At 45.2% G+C, this 14,499-nt stretch overlaps 1 protein-coding gene across 4 annotated transcripts; it reads right to left on the bottom strand.

Moving 5' to 3' along the window:
* Nucleotides 1-1,009: 1,009 nt before the first annotated feature.
* max (myc associated factor X) lies at nt 1,010-10,308 on the bottom strand. Of its 4 annotated transcripts, none has more exons than XM_071906981.2 (5): nt 10,162-10,308; nt 9,839-9,865; nt 5,089-5,196; nt 3,562-3,685; nt 1,010-2,671 (listed from the first exon to the last, which is right to left on the bottom strand). In XM_071906981.2, the coding sequence occupies exons 1-5, from the start codon at nt 10,195-10,197 to the stop codon at nt 2,484-2,486; spliced, it is 483 nt and encodes a 160-aa protein (XP_071763082.1). In that variant the 5' UTR covers nt 10,198-10,308; the 3' UTR covers nt 1,010-2,483. The 4 variants fall into 4 exon arrangements, with proteins under 4 accessions (XP_071763082.1, XP_071763081.1, XP_071763083.1 ...); XM_071906980.2 differs by having other exon boundaries at nt 1,319-2,671; nt 3,562-3,700; XM_071906982.2 differs by lacking the exon at nt 9,839-9,865 and having other exon boundaries at nt 1,319-2,671; nt 3,562-3,700.
* Between the last annotated feature and the right edge of the window lie 4,191 nt (nt 10,309-14,499).

Here is a 14,499-nt window from a genome sequence, read left to right as displayed (position 1 = left end):
AAGCTCCTTTAGACGAAGCGTTCCAAAGGCTAAAACCCAGACGGCACCGACCTGGTCAGCTGTGGTCCTCACACTGAGGAAAAGCCAGCAGGGCCCGGCCTCAGGCCCTCAAGCTGCAGGTACTAGCAGAGGGTTAAAAGGTCTAAGAAGTAGCTGGGAGCCAGACCCCGCCTTGTGACTGGTATTGCAGGTATGGAAATTTTACCAGTCTTCACGCCCTTCGCTAGTACTAGTCAGTAAAATAGCTTTCTCCAGCCTCAATTTGAATGGAGACTGCAGCCAAATAACCCTGGTGAGCTAGTGGCAAAGTCCAGGGATGAGATCAAAATGCGAAAGAGCAGGAAATAATTCAGTAAAAAAAAAATCCCATCCCTGAAACTCATTAAAGATTGAAGAGCAAAGTAGAGTAAGTGGGTCCGCTAGTGACTGTTGCTTACAGATGAGTCCATCAGCCGGCCCAGTTTTTTCTCCCCAGGAAGGGAGAAAAAAAAAAAACACTAGATAATTGCAAGGGGAGAAATGTTACATAATCGGACATGAAAGTACAATATTCTGCCATGGGTCTTTATTCCAGAGGCCTACCAGCATCAATAGAAACCAGAAAAACCTGAAGTTGTGTTTGTCGTCTCAGGACACAACAGAAAACACACAGATCATCACATTTCAAATGGTCGTAAAAAGACGACCTGACCGAATACTCCACCCTGTTTTATGAAGAGTGCTCTTATGCAGCTCAGTGTGGCTGTTAAAGTAATAAGGGAAAAAGGGCGATGAGCTGGCTGTGGTTTGCGTGGTGACGCTGATTTGTTTTCTGTGATCATTAATCTGTGTAATGCAAAACAGGAAATAATGATTTTGGGTGCACAGCTGGTACGTAAGTCACGGAAACGGCTCCATAATGTGAGCGGATCGACCTGTTGAAACCCATCATTAACTACACTACTGCCTCTTTCCAATTGGTTGACATTTTAATGCTCAGGTACAACAGTTGAATAACTACAGGATGCACTTTAAAGGATAAAATAGTTTATTTTATAGTCTCATAGTAAAGGTAGGCCTCAACTTGCAAGACAATTGTTGGCAGTATGTACAACATACCTGTAATTTCCATGGAATGGAATCGGACAAACAAAGACCTAGGACTAATTATATCCTCCTAAATGGAAATAAAATGGAAACAATATACATACACACACATTTCCTAGACACGCAAAATGCCTCGTTTTTTTCCTTGGGGGACTCAGCAACATTGATTTTTACTGTGTAAAGCACAACACATCAACAGGGACTTATTTTGTTTCTCTGTACTGAAAAAAAGAAAAAAAAAAAAAAACGGGAGCTACCTTTTGACATTCAATACCTATTTCATACCCTTAAGGAAAACTACAAGTGACAAATTGGCATTTTTCCCATGACTTGTGAGAATACTACAAAATGCATAACATACTTTAGAGAACTTGAAAACATCCAATCAATGCTTTGTAATATATAAAACTGAGATGCCTAACGTATTCAGCCATCTAAAGTCATTCACTACTTCAAGCTAAAGGACAAAATACGATACAAGTTTAGGAATTTTCTCTTCTTTTTCAAAACATCAATTTCAACAAAGGAGTTGTACGTTACTCTTTTTTTTTTTTTCCTCTTCGGTTAACAAACGTGTCAAAATGGAAAAACATCTGCAATCCAGTGGGCCTGAGGTGGGTATCACTTTAACATTTGCTTCAAAGCGTCGTCACATTCTTTAGTGGAAAAGTCGGCTACAAATGTTGAATTCATTTTTTTCTTTTTAAAAAGGTCAACTTCTCCAGGACAATTCATCTAGGCGTGTGTGTAAATTCTAAACAGGTTCTTATCAAGAATAATCAACAAAATAAACAAAACAAAGAAAAAATATATATAGCAGTGCTTGGAGGAGTACGCCCCCCCCCCCCAAAAAAAAAAAAAAGAACCCAGGGAGAAGGGACTATATCGAGGGTACAAAAAGCATCAAGTCCTTAAGTAGCCAAGCTGCCTCATTTTGGGTTTTGGATTGTTGATGTTGCTGGGGTGGGGTGGGGGGGGAAATACCAATGAGGGAGAATCAAAGAAAAGAACAAGGGGGAGACGGAGAGAGAGAGAGATAGGAAAGGAGGGGGGACATCAAGAGAAAAAAAAAAAAAACACAAAGCTCTACATGGATTTTAGCAGTCGTCTTCCACCCTGCTGACTTCCAACCCCCCCCCCTTCCTCTCTCAGAGACTGGATGGAGAGAGACGATTTTGGTGGGAGAGGGGGGGGGTGAGGGATCAAGAGTCTCCAGTGCGAGCCCACCCAGACCCAGAGATGGGAGGAGAGAGAAGAACAGGGCGGGCGTGGGGAAGGGCACCGGTGGGAGTTGGGAGAGCTTTGAAGGCTGCAGTTTCCCCCTCACCCACCCTTGTGTCCCCCCCCCCCCCCGGACACACCGGGCCCCGCCCTGACCAGGGGGTTAGCTGTGCTCTCTAGCTGGCCTCCACGCGCAGCTTCTTCCTGTTGGGGGGCTCTTCGGCCTCCGACTCGGAGCTGGAGTCGGAGCCTCCGTCGAAGGCGGACACGGCGCTGCCTTTGGGGTTGGTGTACAGGCTGCTGTCGGACGACGAGTAGCTGGCCTGGAGCTGGGTGGAGCCCTTCACCTTCTCCAGGGCGCGGACTGCACGTACACACACACACACACACACACACACACACAGAAGAGAAACATGATGAGATTCAAGGCGAAGCAGCAAAGAGAAAACAGTCTCAAAATTATACAATCAGTGATGAAGTAAGGCTGGGGACACACTACATGCCTTAACGGACTGAAAAGATTGGGCATCACGGCATTTGTAAACGTAACAGTTTTTAATCAGAGATTTATAACACTGCTCAACACTCAGAGAGTTAATGTGAGTGCAGATTCTGGCATATTGCCCTTCTTTAGGCTCCCATTGGATTGTACTGGACACATTACTGTCACTAGGTAAAGACAATTAATTAATCCTATTCATCCTAATCTGTCACATTAGTGATCAGATATTAATGATCAGTATGTTGTCCATTTATCATTTAGTAGCCTAACTTGAACATGGAAGCTCTGAATATGTGCTTTTATTTTACAAAATAACGGTATTCCCGGTGTGGGGCTAATAACACCGGTGTGGACTCCAAGACCGTATGCCACCGGTAACACCGCCCACCGCGACAACCCTAGTGGAGCATTTTTCTTTCCGCACTTCCTGTATCCCATCCCCCACCCATTCTCTTGTGCTCAACTCTAATTAGCTGTTGCCGGTCTCTTTTGCAGATTTGAGTCGCTAAAACATGTTAGAAATAATCGTGATGTTCCCAACTGGATTAGGAGGCAAGAAATTAAAGTTTTGATTTAGTGCCCACTCGGTCCGATCTTGAAAAGTAGTTGTAATGGCTAAATCGTGGCTATAATTGACCTACAATTCATGTAGTGTGACTCCAGCCTGAGGAACAGTCTGAAGGACATGCGAGGTCTTTAGGGGTAGTCAGACATAGAAGTTGAACTGGTTTGGATTGCGGTCCTAAGTTTACCTTGCTGCTCCAGCAGTGCGTTCTGCCTCTTCAGGTCGTCGATGTCCTGCTGGTGCGTGTGGTTTTTCCGCCTCATGTACTGGATGTACTCTGTGGCTTTGTCTAGGATTTGAGCTCGGGACGCCTGTTTGATAGATTGCTGTCAGCGACAAATGAAAAACTAAAGCAATGACGCAAGGTTGCAGTGTCCTTATCACATTTCTAAACACAAAGCCCTTACTCCTGTCACAGCGCTACAAAGAGGCCCACAGGCCGCCACGCCGCAGTCTGTCTGAGGCAAACAACTGCAGGAGGCTACGGGGAATCTAGGACAACGCTGTGTGTTTACACACAACTTGCCTCCTCTTAACCTCTCGGAATCTTTTAACACTTCAGTCTGACATCCGCAAGCTAGGTCGTAACCCTGGCACACAACTGTCAGGGCGGTTGTGTTTGCCTCTGTTACATCAAACAAAAGTCCTGCAGCAGCCCCTTAGTGGACAAAACCTACCAGTTGGCTTCCTCATCTTAAAAAATCAAGCAACAGAAAGCAGGCCTAATTCTATGAGGGCAACAGTCAAGCTGTGCTTCAAATCCTAGGTTTGACTTGACAGTTATTACATTTGCAACTTCCCTAATCAATGCAGCCTTGCAATCTACACTACCCTAGCATCCAGAAGCAATTTGTCCAGGCCTTTCATTGAAATAATATCCAACAGCAGCATTGGTGTGATCTGTATTCATCACCTCTACTCTGCTTCCTCTCACTAGCAAGCAAACAGTGTCTAGGTCCCAAGCTGGAGCTAGACTAGCACTATGGGCTGCTGCTGCTGCTGGGGGTGTGTGTGTGTGTGTGTGTGTGGGGGGGGGGGGGGGGGGGGGGGGATGGGGGTGTCACACAGTAACCCAACACTACATCTGTATACCCCAGTTATCACCAAACATCATCTTACAAGCCCCACCCTCCGCCTTGAACTAAATTCTAGTCTTTTAAGGAAAATACAACAGTGTGCCCAGCTACTGAACACACTCCAAATACTCTCAATGTCAGGGATGTCAAAACAGGAAAAGAGCGACAAAATTTCCTCATAATAACTTCCTGACGCTGGTCCAAGTATTTAGACTGCAGTGCCGTCTTGCTGCTGCCAATCTGTACTCTTCCACCATCTGCCCTCTTCCTAGTCTCTTGAACCATTTCCCTCCGCTGACGCACACACATTAACCAAGTCAATACATCTGCATCTCTGTATACATGTTCAGGAAAAATAGCATTCATCATCATAAGACTTACCACATATAACAGAAATGACTGTATACTATGCATTTACATTCAATTTGATATATTCATTCATTAAACATCCACAATGCAACTAAATGTAGGTACTAACAAATAAGCTAGACATGTTAGCTCTTCAAACTTTTATCAAACACATTGCAAAACAGCACAAAAACATTTTAAGACAACCGATCGACTCCCAACAGCGGCTCTGTGCTGAGACCGTGTGACCGCCTGGAGGGCCGCAGTGGCCCAGGCCAAGCTTTACCAACCTTTTCCCCTTGCAAGGCGGGTACGGAGTCCCGGAGGCTGTGAAAGCTGTCTTTGATGTGGTCCCTACGCTTGCGCTCCAGCGCATTGTGGTGTGCCCGTTTGTCTGCCTGCAATGAGAGAGTCACAAGGCCTTCAGCCTGGCAGCAGGGCAGCGTGGGCAGCGGGAGGACGGCGGGTGTCCGGCCGTCCTCAGGCACCTACACCACCGCCCTGCTGCCAGGTCCCACTGTACCGTTAAGGACCAGACACGTAGAGACGGACTAGGCTTCCATCGACATGGGTTTCCGATGATCGATACCAAAAACCTTTGGATTGAAGCTGACGGAAGCCAATATTGCGCACATATATCCAATTTTGAACATTTTCACACAAGTTTTCAGTCTAGTAACAGCATTTATAATATGGATCAGTAAAGCTCTTGTGAAACCAATGATAACTCACTCCTGCATAAAATAAAACCACCCTGAGGTTTCCCAGCCAGCCACACAACCAAGGTGAGAAAAGAACCACCAGCTACCAGCAAACACTGGTAAATTTTGGCTGTGGCTGGTGAGTGAGATTAAATGAAATGAAACTTTAATGAGAGAAATTGGATCATTGCAGCAGCAGAACTGAAGTCAAAAATCAACAAAGACTAGACTACTACTACTACTACGCAGCGTTTTCCCTACTGGCCACTTTGATAGGAAACAAACATCATTTTAGGAGTAATTCCTTCAATTTTACTGCTGAGATGAGCCCCCAACCTGCCAACTCTGAGCCAGCAGAGCCATGGTCAGTCAAATCAGGTTCCTCAAGGTAAGAGGCCAGCATGCAAGTCCTGTTTTAGTTCAGTATTCACCACCACAAGTTGTGCTGCGCTCTGTGCCCCTCCCCCCCGGTCACTGTGACCGTAGCCGACCCCCAGTGCATTTTGCCTCCTTCACTGCAGTGGCATGCAGGAGTGGCCCATCTAATTCATGTCCAGGTCAAAGTCAAGACACTCAAGTCATTCAGATGGGGTGAGATGGGGTGAGGGGTGGGAGGACAAAGCTGGCAGATCCTGGATGAGGATTACATTGACTGAATTAACCAGCAGACTGACTCACAGACTACAAGGGTCTTTCCTTATGTAATGTAGGTTTAGGCAATGATTATTAGGGCTTTGCTTTTCTTTCTTTTCTGTAGCTTCACTAGGTTTAGGGTTTTATCAGTAGAATTGTTTGGTTTGATAATGACATGCCGGTCTGTTTTCTGCACTGGAACATTTGACTTCTCCAGTATGCCCTGCTGCTGCACTAAATAAAATTCCACATTTTTCATGGCTTTTGCCAAGTCGTGCAACTGGCTACCACAATAACTCATTCCCAGTTTTATACACCCTGAATTAATACACACAGGCTTGGACCAGTCAGGCCACTGCATCCAACTGGCTGCAAATTTCAAATACACATTTGCATTCCAATTAGACTGTAAAGGCATAAGATGGCTGCCATGATCACATGACCAGAGCCAGGCAGGAGATCAGTTTGCTGCTGCATTTCGACCTGTTTTTAGGACAAACCAGCCCAGCCTCCAATCAGATCAGATTCTGGCCAAACTATCGCCCAATCCAGTGTGTCTCTGGGCTGGGACATAAGTCCAGCACCAAATCAGACTCTGTCCAGGTCAACTCAGGATCTAGCTGCATACACATCTAACAAAGCAGGGCCTAATCTAAACATTAGCAGGGAAACGGCATGATGTAGCCAAGCCATAGTCTGCGGCAGATGAGAGACAAGGTAGAAGTCACAAGATCAACATCCTCTGACTCATTTTGTCCCTCACAATAAAAGCCAAACTAGCCACCACAAGACAACATACAGGTTAAAACAAGCTTTGTGAGACGAGAGACGGGAGAGACGAGGTATGAAGATATGTGGTCATTTTATCTCAGTGACTCAGTTACCACGTCCTTTGTTGTAAATACAACAAAAGCATCCGCAAGGACAACACCAGACTGAAGATGACTTGACTGACTAAACTGGTTGATAGTAAGCAACATAGCTTAAAAAGGAAACAAGTCACAAGCCCCACCTCCAGAGGGTAAGCTATATACATTGGGCTTATGAAATCGAGGCTGTAATACGAGCCCTGCATTAGGAGGCCACTGCATATTACCCACCAAGCCCATTTTGTGATTAGGCACTAGGGTAAGTCTCGCTAGCATGGAGACAGCTGCTCCTGCAGCCTATTGCACAACAGCCACAAACCATCCAGGGGAGGCGTTCCCACCAGGGCCATGTGCCTCTTCATAACATTGAGGCGTGACTCCACTCCCTCCACTGACCCCAGCACAAACAAACAGATGACTGGTATCGATGGCATGTGCAATTATGAGTCTGGCAGCCATTTTCATATGCCCCATTCCAATGAATAAAGGATATGTCCTGTGGGGGCAAGTGGTTGGCTTTCTGTATGGGACAGAAACGCCAAAATGAAAATATACCCTAAAACAGAATTCAAACTTTGCTGGTGTCGTCGAGAAATCAAACTTTTAGTGTTCATCATTTTCCTACCTTAATTAAAAGTCTACATTCTTCTCTATGTGCCAAGCAAGTTTCAAGTTTGGTGAGAACCCAAGAAGCCCATTCAAAACGCATTTTGCAATGTTAGAAACACATGGGTACTAGCTGAAAAGTATAAATTGTTTTCTCAATTATTAAAAAGCATACATTTTGTAGATATGAGTTTGCATCAGACAACAGTTACATATTATTACTGACTCCTAATCCCGTAAGGGTGCAGCAACAATGGTGACTGCCTCATAAAATACAGGTCTTTCCACTCATTAAGAGACGTCCGGCAGCCTCTCTAGCTGCTGCCTTGGTTGTGAGAGACACATGGTATCTGGGTCGCTACACACATCAGATCAGACACCTCAAAAAACAGGTGTCCAATTTCCTAAGCGCAACCATTATCAGTCCATAAAACCGATACCTTTTGCTGACTGCATCAGAGCTGAGCGGCTCCCTCCATTCTATTCATACCTGACCGAGACGCATTACATAACTAGTCCAGGTGCCGAGTGGAAGAGCTGGTGGCTGCTGCTTCCTGGCTACCCAATGGTCTCATTGCATTATCTACATGAAAACCTGGTCTATTGTAAGACCGGTGGAGAACGTGAAAAAAAGATCTTACACTGGAGGTGGTCAGGAGCAGCCGACGTAAAAAAAAAAAGGGATATAATGATAGGAATAACAAGAAAACAGGAAGCTCTGAACTGAATGCGACCGTTGTCTACAAAAAACAAAACCCTTAAAAAAATGTATTCTCATTTCCTGCCCTGAGGCAATATTCAGTCCCAACACTAGGCCTAATGCATGACATATGCAGGTCTTGAGCGATCAGCACCCATTCCACTCAGACTGGACTGTCAATACCTTATCCGCTAAACTAAGGCCAACTATCCAGCTTTGGAAACCTATTTATCCATGTTTACTATGTTGCACCCATCATTAGCGCAAGAGAATCTTCTCTCTACATTTGTTTGCGTGTGTGCAGTTGTTTATGCCACATTCCCACTCCCTAGGGACTGGGTAGGCCAAACCGGAAGCAACTGCCTGACTTACAAAGGCATACAGCGCTGTGAGACTCAATGTATGCATCGAGTGAAATACTTATAGCTTTAGTAACTGAATCGAATAAGAACAGTGACTGAATTGAAATCGGGTCTGCTGTTAAGAGCTCAGCTGCAACAAAGCAAAAAGTAACCCAGTGAACAGAGAGTGGCCTGAGGTCTGTTGGAGGGCAGCAGCAGAAAAGGTCTGATTGCCCTGTACAATAAGAGTGTCAGTAATGCATACTGCTACAAATTGATGCTGGCGTTGCCTAAATGGCCCTTTTGCATTTACAGTTTGCAGTTAATTTGGCTATTTGACCGGGGGTGAGACATCATGCTCTGCTGTGCATTAAGTATGTCGTGCAGGGTGTTTTTCTCGCCGGTATGCGATGCGGCTACGTCATTCATTTAGCTTGCCAGCCCTCAGTGGCCTGTCGAGAGAAGATGGCTCTAATCACTGGCTGCAACACAGGAAAACATCCCGCAGCACCCTTCCTGACACGACAGCTTGTCCGAGATGCAGGCGCGGCTGCCGCTCTGTTTACTGTCGCCACCGATTTTCATTACAAAAACATCATCGACGGAATATAAACGCGAGTGGTCTCTCGTTAAGTGAGATGACCCAGATGTCTGATTTGCAAAGCGAAACTGATCACGAGCGGAATCCCCGTGAATCGCCGGGAAAGCTGGTCGGAGCGGCAATCCAGTCGCCACCAAGCAAAGAAAGCTTTGTAGTATTTTTTTAAAAACCAATACAGCTCCTCTAGCACGATAAGGCTTTGGTCTAAATATAGATGTGTCACCAACTCCCTATGGCCGCGTACACATATGATGGGGGATACCCTGCATTGCACTAACGTTAGCTTGATGCACAATCGCTGTAAAATCGCTGCACTATCAGAAATGCATGGATAACCTTAAGTAGTTCAGTGCTACAGAAAATGACTCAACTTGGCATGCATCGCCGTGCAAACATATTAATTTCACCAAGTATTGTCGTAATTCCACAATGCACCAGTAGTTTCATATTCCCTCTCAATATCAACCTCCATAATGCAATCTCACCCAACGATAAAATAACTAAATGAGCAGAATGTGATAAATATATAACTTTTCAACAAGTTAACAATTTTCGACGTTGGGAACAAATCTCCCCCATCATTACGCACCACACAGTGATATCTCGGTGATTCTTCCTGCAAAGAAACAGAACAAAAAGTACAATTGTAGCCACAATTGTTCACCAAATCTTACTATTTCGCTAAAGTCACTTGAATGTAAAATAAGTGTGAGATTTAGCAAAGCGCTTGATCAAGATAGCGTAGCATTGCTTACCAATAAACTAAATTCCCGACAGCCTCAAAAATGACTTATCAGACAGAAAGCAAAGCTAGCCTGCTTACTTGTAGCTAACGCTAGCTGAGCAGCTAATTTTGCTAAATCGCCAGCTACCAAAATAACATCCATAAAAACTAAAAGTGGCCATACTCACGTCACTATCGACTTCGATGTCATCGTTATCACTCATTCTTCGATGAAATAGTCTAGTTTAAAGGAACGGGCGACTGAAAAACAACATGAATCAGTTTAGCACCGAGCAGCACTCCAACAGACAGACTGCTAGCAGCTCCCGTTCTGTTTGGACAGAACCGAGGTGGATTCAACGACTGTCTCCACGTGACTTCACTCCACACGGAGAGCTGCTGCTCCACAACACGCATGCGCGATGTCCCGGGGTTTTATGGGACTTGTAGTTTCATAGACATTGTTTCCATGTAGCTTTTAAACAAACTTTGATTCCTGGCGGATTTTCGATTTAGAAACATTCGAATATCCATTTTTTGAGTGAAACACAATGAAAACACACCACTAAATTACTTAAATGTGATTTACTTACGACGAAATGTTCGTTTGCAAACTACAATATCCAGGAGTCAATAATGTTGCTTGCGACACCGCAACGTCATTTACTTCCAGACGCATTATGGGAACTGTAGTTCAAGTCGTAGTTGTATGTCAGTAGGGCCAGAAATAGAGCCATGGTCGAGACACGTGGATTTGATGAATACATAACACTCAACAAATACACACACACAGGCCCAGTTCAGATACATACGAAAATGCACCAATCAGGAGATTCCTCCCTCCCTTCCTTGAAACGGAGCTTGTTCACGGAGCAGTATTCTTTCTTTCTTTCTTTCTTTCTTTCTTTCTTTCTTTCTTTCTTTCTTTCTTTCCACAATCACATGAAGTCTAAAAGTCACATTACTGGACAAAAAAGCGCAGTAGACACAACCAATTAAATATTTGAGTATTTAATACTTTTATTTATTTATTTTTATTTTTGCATTTTGCATGCAGAACTCAAGAAATCCAGCCTCTATAACACAGGCTATTAACACCATTTTTCCATCTTGCTAGTAAAAAATGTGTTATGTCGGGTGGGGGGTTGGTCTTGGAACAAATTGCAAATAATCTGGGCTTCTTTTTTTTTTCGCAAAATTGTGCTGTAGATAAGGAGCTTACACTGTGGATTATTTGCGCTGCGACAGTGGATCAGCAAATGTGTAAAAACAAGGCCGAGAGCAGCCTCATCCATTCCCCCGGCAGGTCAAGAGGCCACAGCAGCTGCTGGCAACACCGCCGCCCTTCCAGCCATGACCCTCCTCCTCCCCTCTCTCCCTCCATCTACCTCCCCACTTACCCCTCTCCTCCTCCGTCTAGACCCCCCCCCCCCAACTTTCTGTCTCCCTCTCTCTTCCCCGGGTTCACTCTCCCTCCCTCCTGCCCGCCCTCTTCTATATTCTATATGTCCCGCAGCAGCAGAGACAAACAGGGTCACCCAGAAATGAGGCCCGTAACAGTATAGCCTATTTAAGGGATGACAACACAATAAGGCCGGGGCTTCAATAATGCATCCGCTGCTGCAAAGCCACTCCGTCTCGCTTGATGTTTATGTGACAGGCGTAGCGGAAGTGAGATGGGGGAGATGAAAACGCTGAACGCATGGTTAAAGCCGCGATCGTATACCTCTTTTTAAGCTGGAATTAGTATCTTTGGTTTGATTTGAATCGTGCATATTGTTTTTTCAAATTTAGTTTTGCATTCTAAAGCATGGTGTGATATGTTTGTGAGTTACAATTGCATTTAAATGACCTCAAGGAATGAATCATGAGGCGATCCGGACTGAAACCAAGGTTTTCTCATCTGTGTTTTCACCACACCCTTAACGCGACCCCACCAACACCCACCCCCGCATCCACCCACGGGACCTACTGAGTTATGATGCGTTTTACCGCCCTATCAGTCCGTGATATTCAGGCTGCAGAGAGCTCATCAGCAGCAGACATTGATTAGCTCCGGCTGACACTGTCAGGGGCTGGAGGGAGAGACAGGTAGTAAAACCCAGGCATGTCGAGCGCTGGCCTGTAATTATAGAGGGGCTGATCAATCCAGGCAGAGCCTCCCTCCCCATCCCCTCCCCCCTATGTCCTTAAAGAAGAACTGGCCTGTTAAACCTTTAAAAATGCCCTCCTTTTGTCCCCTTTCCAGCATTTTGCAGACTACATCGGAAGGGCCCCAGTATTCAGTCACCATTAGGGATTTTTTAATGGTTCTTGCCATTGCTGCCTACGCATGACTTATGACTGGGAATGGTGGGGGGCGGGGGGTGCACTGTCATCTGTACCATCGGATTAAGGGTAAAGTAGTTTTGCCGTGCCCATAAAGTGCTTTAGATGAACATAGGTTCCAGGCCAGTTCAAGTAATTTTTCAATGAACTGTTCGGAGTGTTAGGTTTGAAAACTGAAGCAGTGTAGCACTGATGTTCCTAATTTCTTTTAAAGGTTTGTAAATTGTGAAACATGACTTGCTTCAAGAAGAGGGTGATATTTGCTGTAGTGAAATAATGCTAAAGACTGGTCTAGCCCAGCAACAACAAGCAACGCCCAGGTTTTATACTCTCAGAGGGGTAGGGACATAATTTGCATATTCAGATGAGAACAATTGAGCAGCTTCTGTATGACTCATCATGGTTACTGGTAAACAAGTCAGAGCACTTCCTCTTAGGGGGATTTCCACAGTGGCAACCGATGCCAGTCACAGGTCCATCTACGACATTCCCTTCTGCTTCCTCCATGCTATCGTCTTCATTGCGTGGAGGTGCAGACTTCACTAGGGACCAATGATATGGATATGGACGACCACTTGTCCCATCTGGATGACAGCCTCTGCTTTCTCTGAGGCCCAGCATCCAGCTTTGAGTGCCACCAGGCAGTCGTCCCATTCTCGTCCCTCTGAACGTTGGACTCCCCTATGGTCCTGGGTCACTATAAGCCCTGATGTGGTCGGGCCCTGTATGTAGCCATACATGCAACTCCTTCTCTTGATGGGACAGGTACGCCTTTTAGCAATCTCCTGCCATCCCTTCCACTTCAAGTGCTTTGTCCGGTGAGGAGTTCCATATTGGTCAATGTCACTATCAACCAGTAAACTGCACCCCCGGCTCCCTGATGATGCAGGTATATACAGGTATATTCAGCAGGTCTCTCCTCACACAGTGACCCCTATTGCCATGAAGTGCTCATCAGATTTCTCTTGCAGATGTTGAGGGCATTCGGAAGGAGAGTGACCAGGAGTGGTCTGGCTGCACCATGGATACTCTGTAGACTGGCATTGCCTCGTGACATGGCCCTTTTTTCTGCACCCAAAGAAGACAATTTCCTGAACGTCCTTGGGTCGGGTTATGGCTACATTAGCGGTGCTCACCATCTTTCATCATATAGCAGTGTGGACGCTGTCTGCCTATCTGACCACCGCCTGGCCCAGTTGGTGAGTGAGACTGAAAATAGAGTAAGGGAGTTTGGTTTGTAAGATGTTCTGAATGAATAATGGCGAGGCCGACACTTGGTTAGGAATGATGATCACACAAAAACACAAGAACCGTTTTCCATTCATAACAGCAACATAATAGAGTTTATTTTTAAGCGTTATTTGATATCCTGCTGTCTCACCTTCATCAAAGCAGTACAGGTAAAACTGAAGAGCTTTCTTGTAGGCTACTGTCTCACTTTCCTCTCTGTGCTGCCTGCAGGCTGCAGAAGAAGAAGAAGTGTGCACTAGATGGCGCTTCTGCACAGCCAGCACCCTCCATCTGTCATCAGGTCGATACTGCATGTCTGCCTAATCACAGAGACACATTAGTGGCAAGACCCCGGCGTGAATATGATATTTCTCATCATTATAGCATTGGGTGATCTCATGTGCTTCACTATTGAAGTTCAAGCTCTACTTCATGGATAATAATAGGGATCCACTTACATACGTGCACATGACATAAAAGATCATCCAATGCACTAACATGAACTAAAATATCCTAATATGTCTTATATCACAAATTGTTCATATTTATCAGAATCTTTGGTGCAATTATACAACATTTATCCTGTGTGGCATGTCGACTCTTGCTTACCAGCTTCCTGTCAATGTTCACAACTCATGCTAGAGCTGATGAGGCCGGTCTAAATTGGGCCCACTGTCTGCAGCTGGATATCTCTCCAGGACAAAGCACAGATAAGAGGGAGGCGAGTGGGCCATAATACCAATATGCACTGATATTTATGATAATAATTACCCAGATTTCAACATGGAGTCATATAAAGAGAGCGGCAACACACAAGGAGTTGACAGTATTTTATCTCAGAGAGACGAGGAGAGGAACCTCTAACCCACAAGGTAATAACACGGTGTATGAAATACGATGTGATCTGGAGCGTAGGAGTGTTATGACAAATTCTGTCAGGGAGTGAGTGTTTGGGTCCCACTTGGGGT

This window comes from Centroberyx gerrardi, chromosome 18 (genome assembly GCF_048128805.1).
Source record: "Centroberyx gerrardi isolate f3 chromosome 18, fCenGer3.hap1.cur.20231027, whole genome shotgun sequence".
Classification (NCBI taxonomy): domain Eukaryota; kingdom Metazoa; phylum Chordata; class Actinopteri; order Beryciformes; family Berycidae; genus Centroberyx; species Centroberyx gerrardi.
Note: the sequence above shows the minus strand (reverse complement) of the source record. Positions and strands in the feature narration are given on the sequence as shown.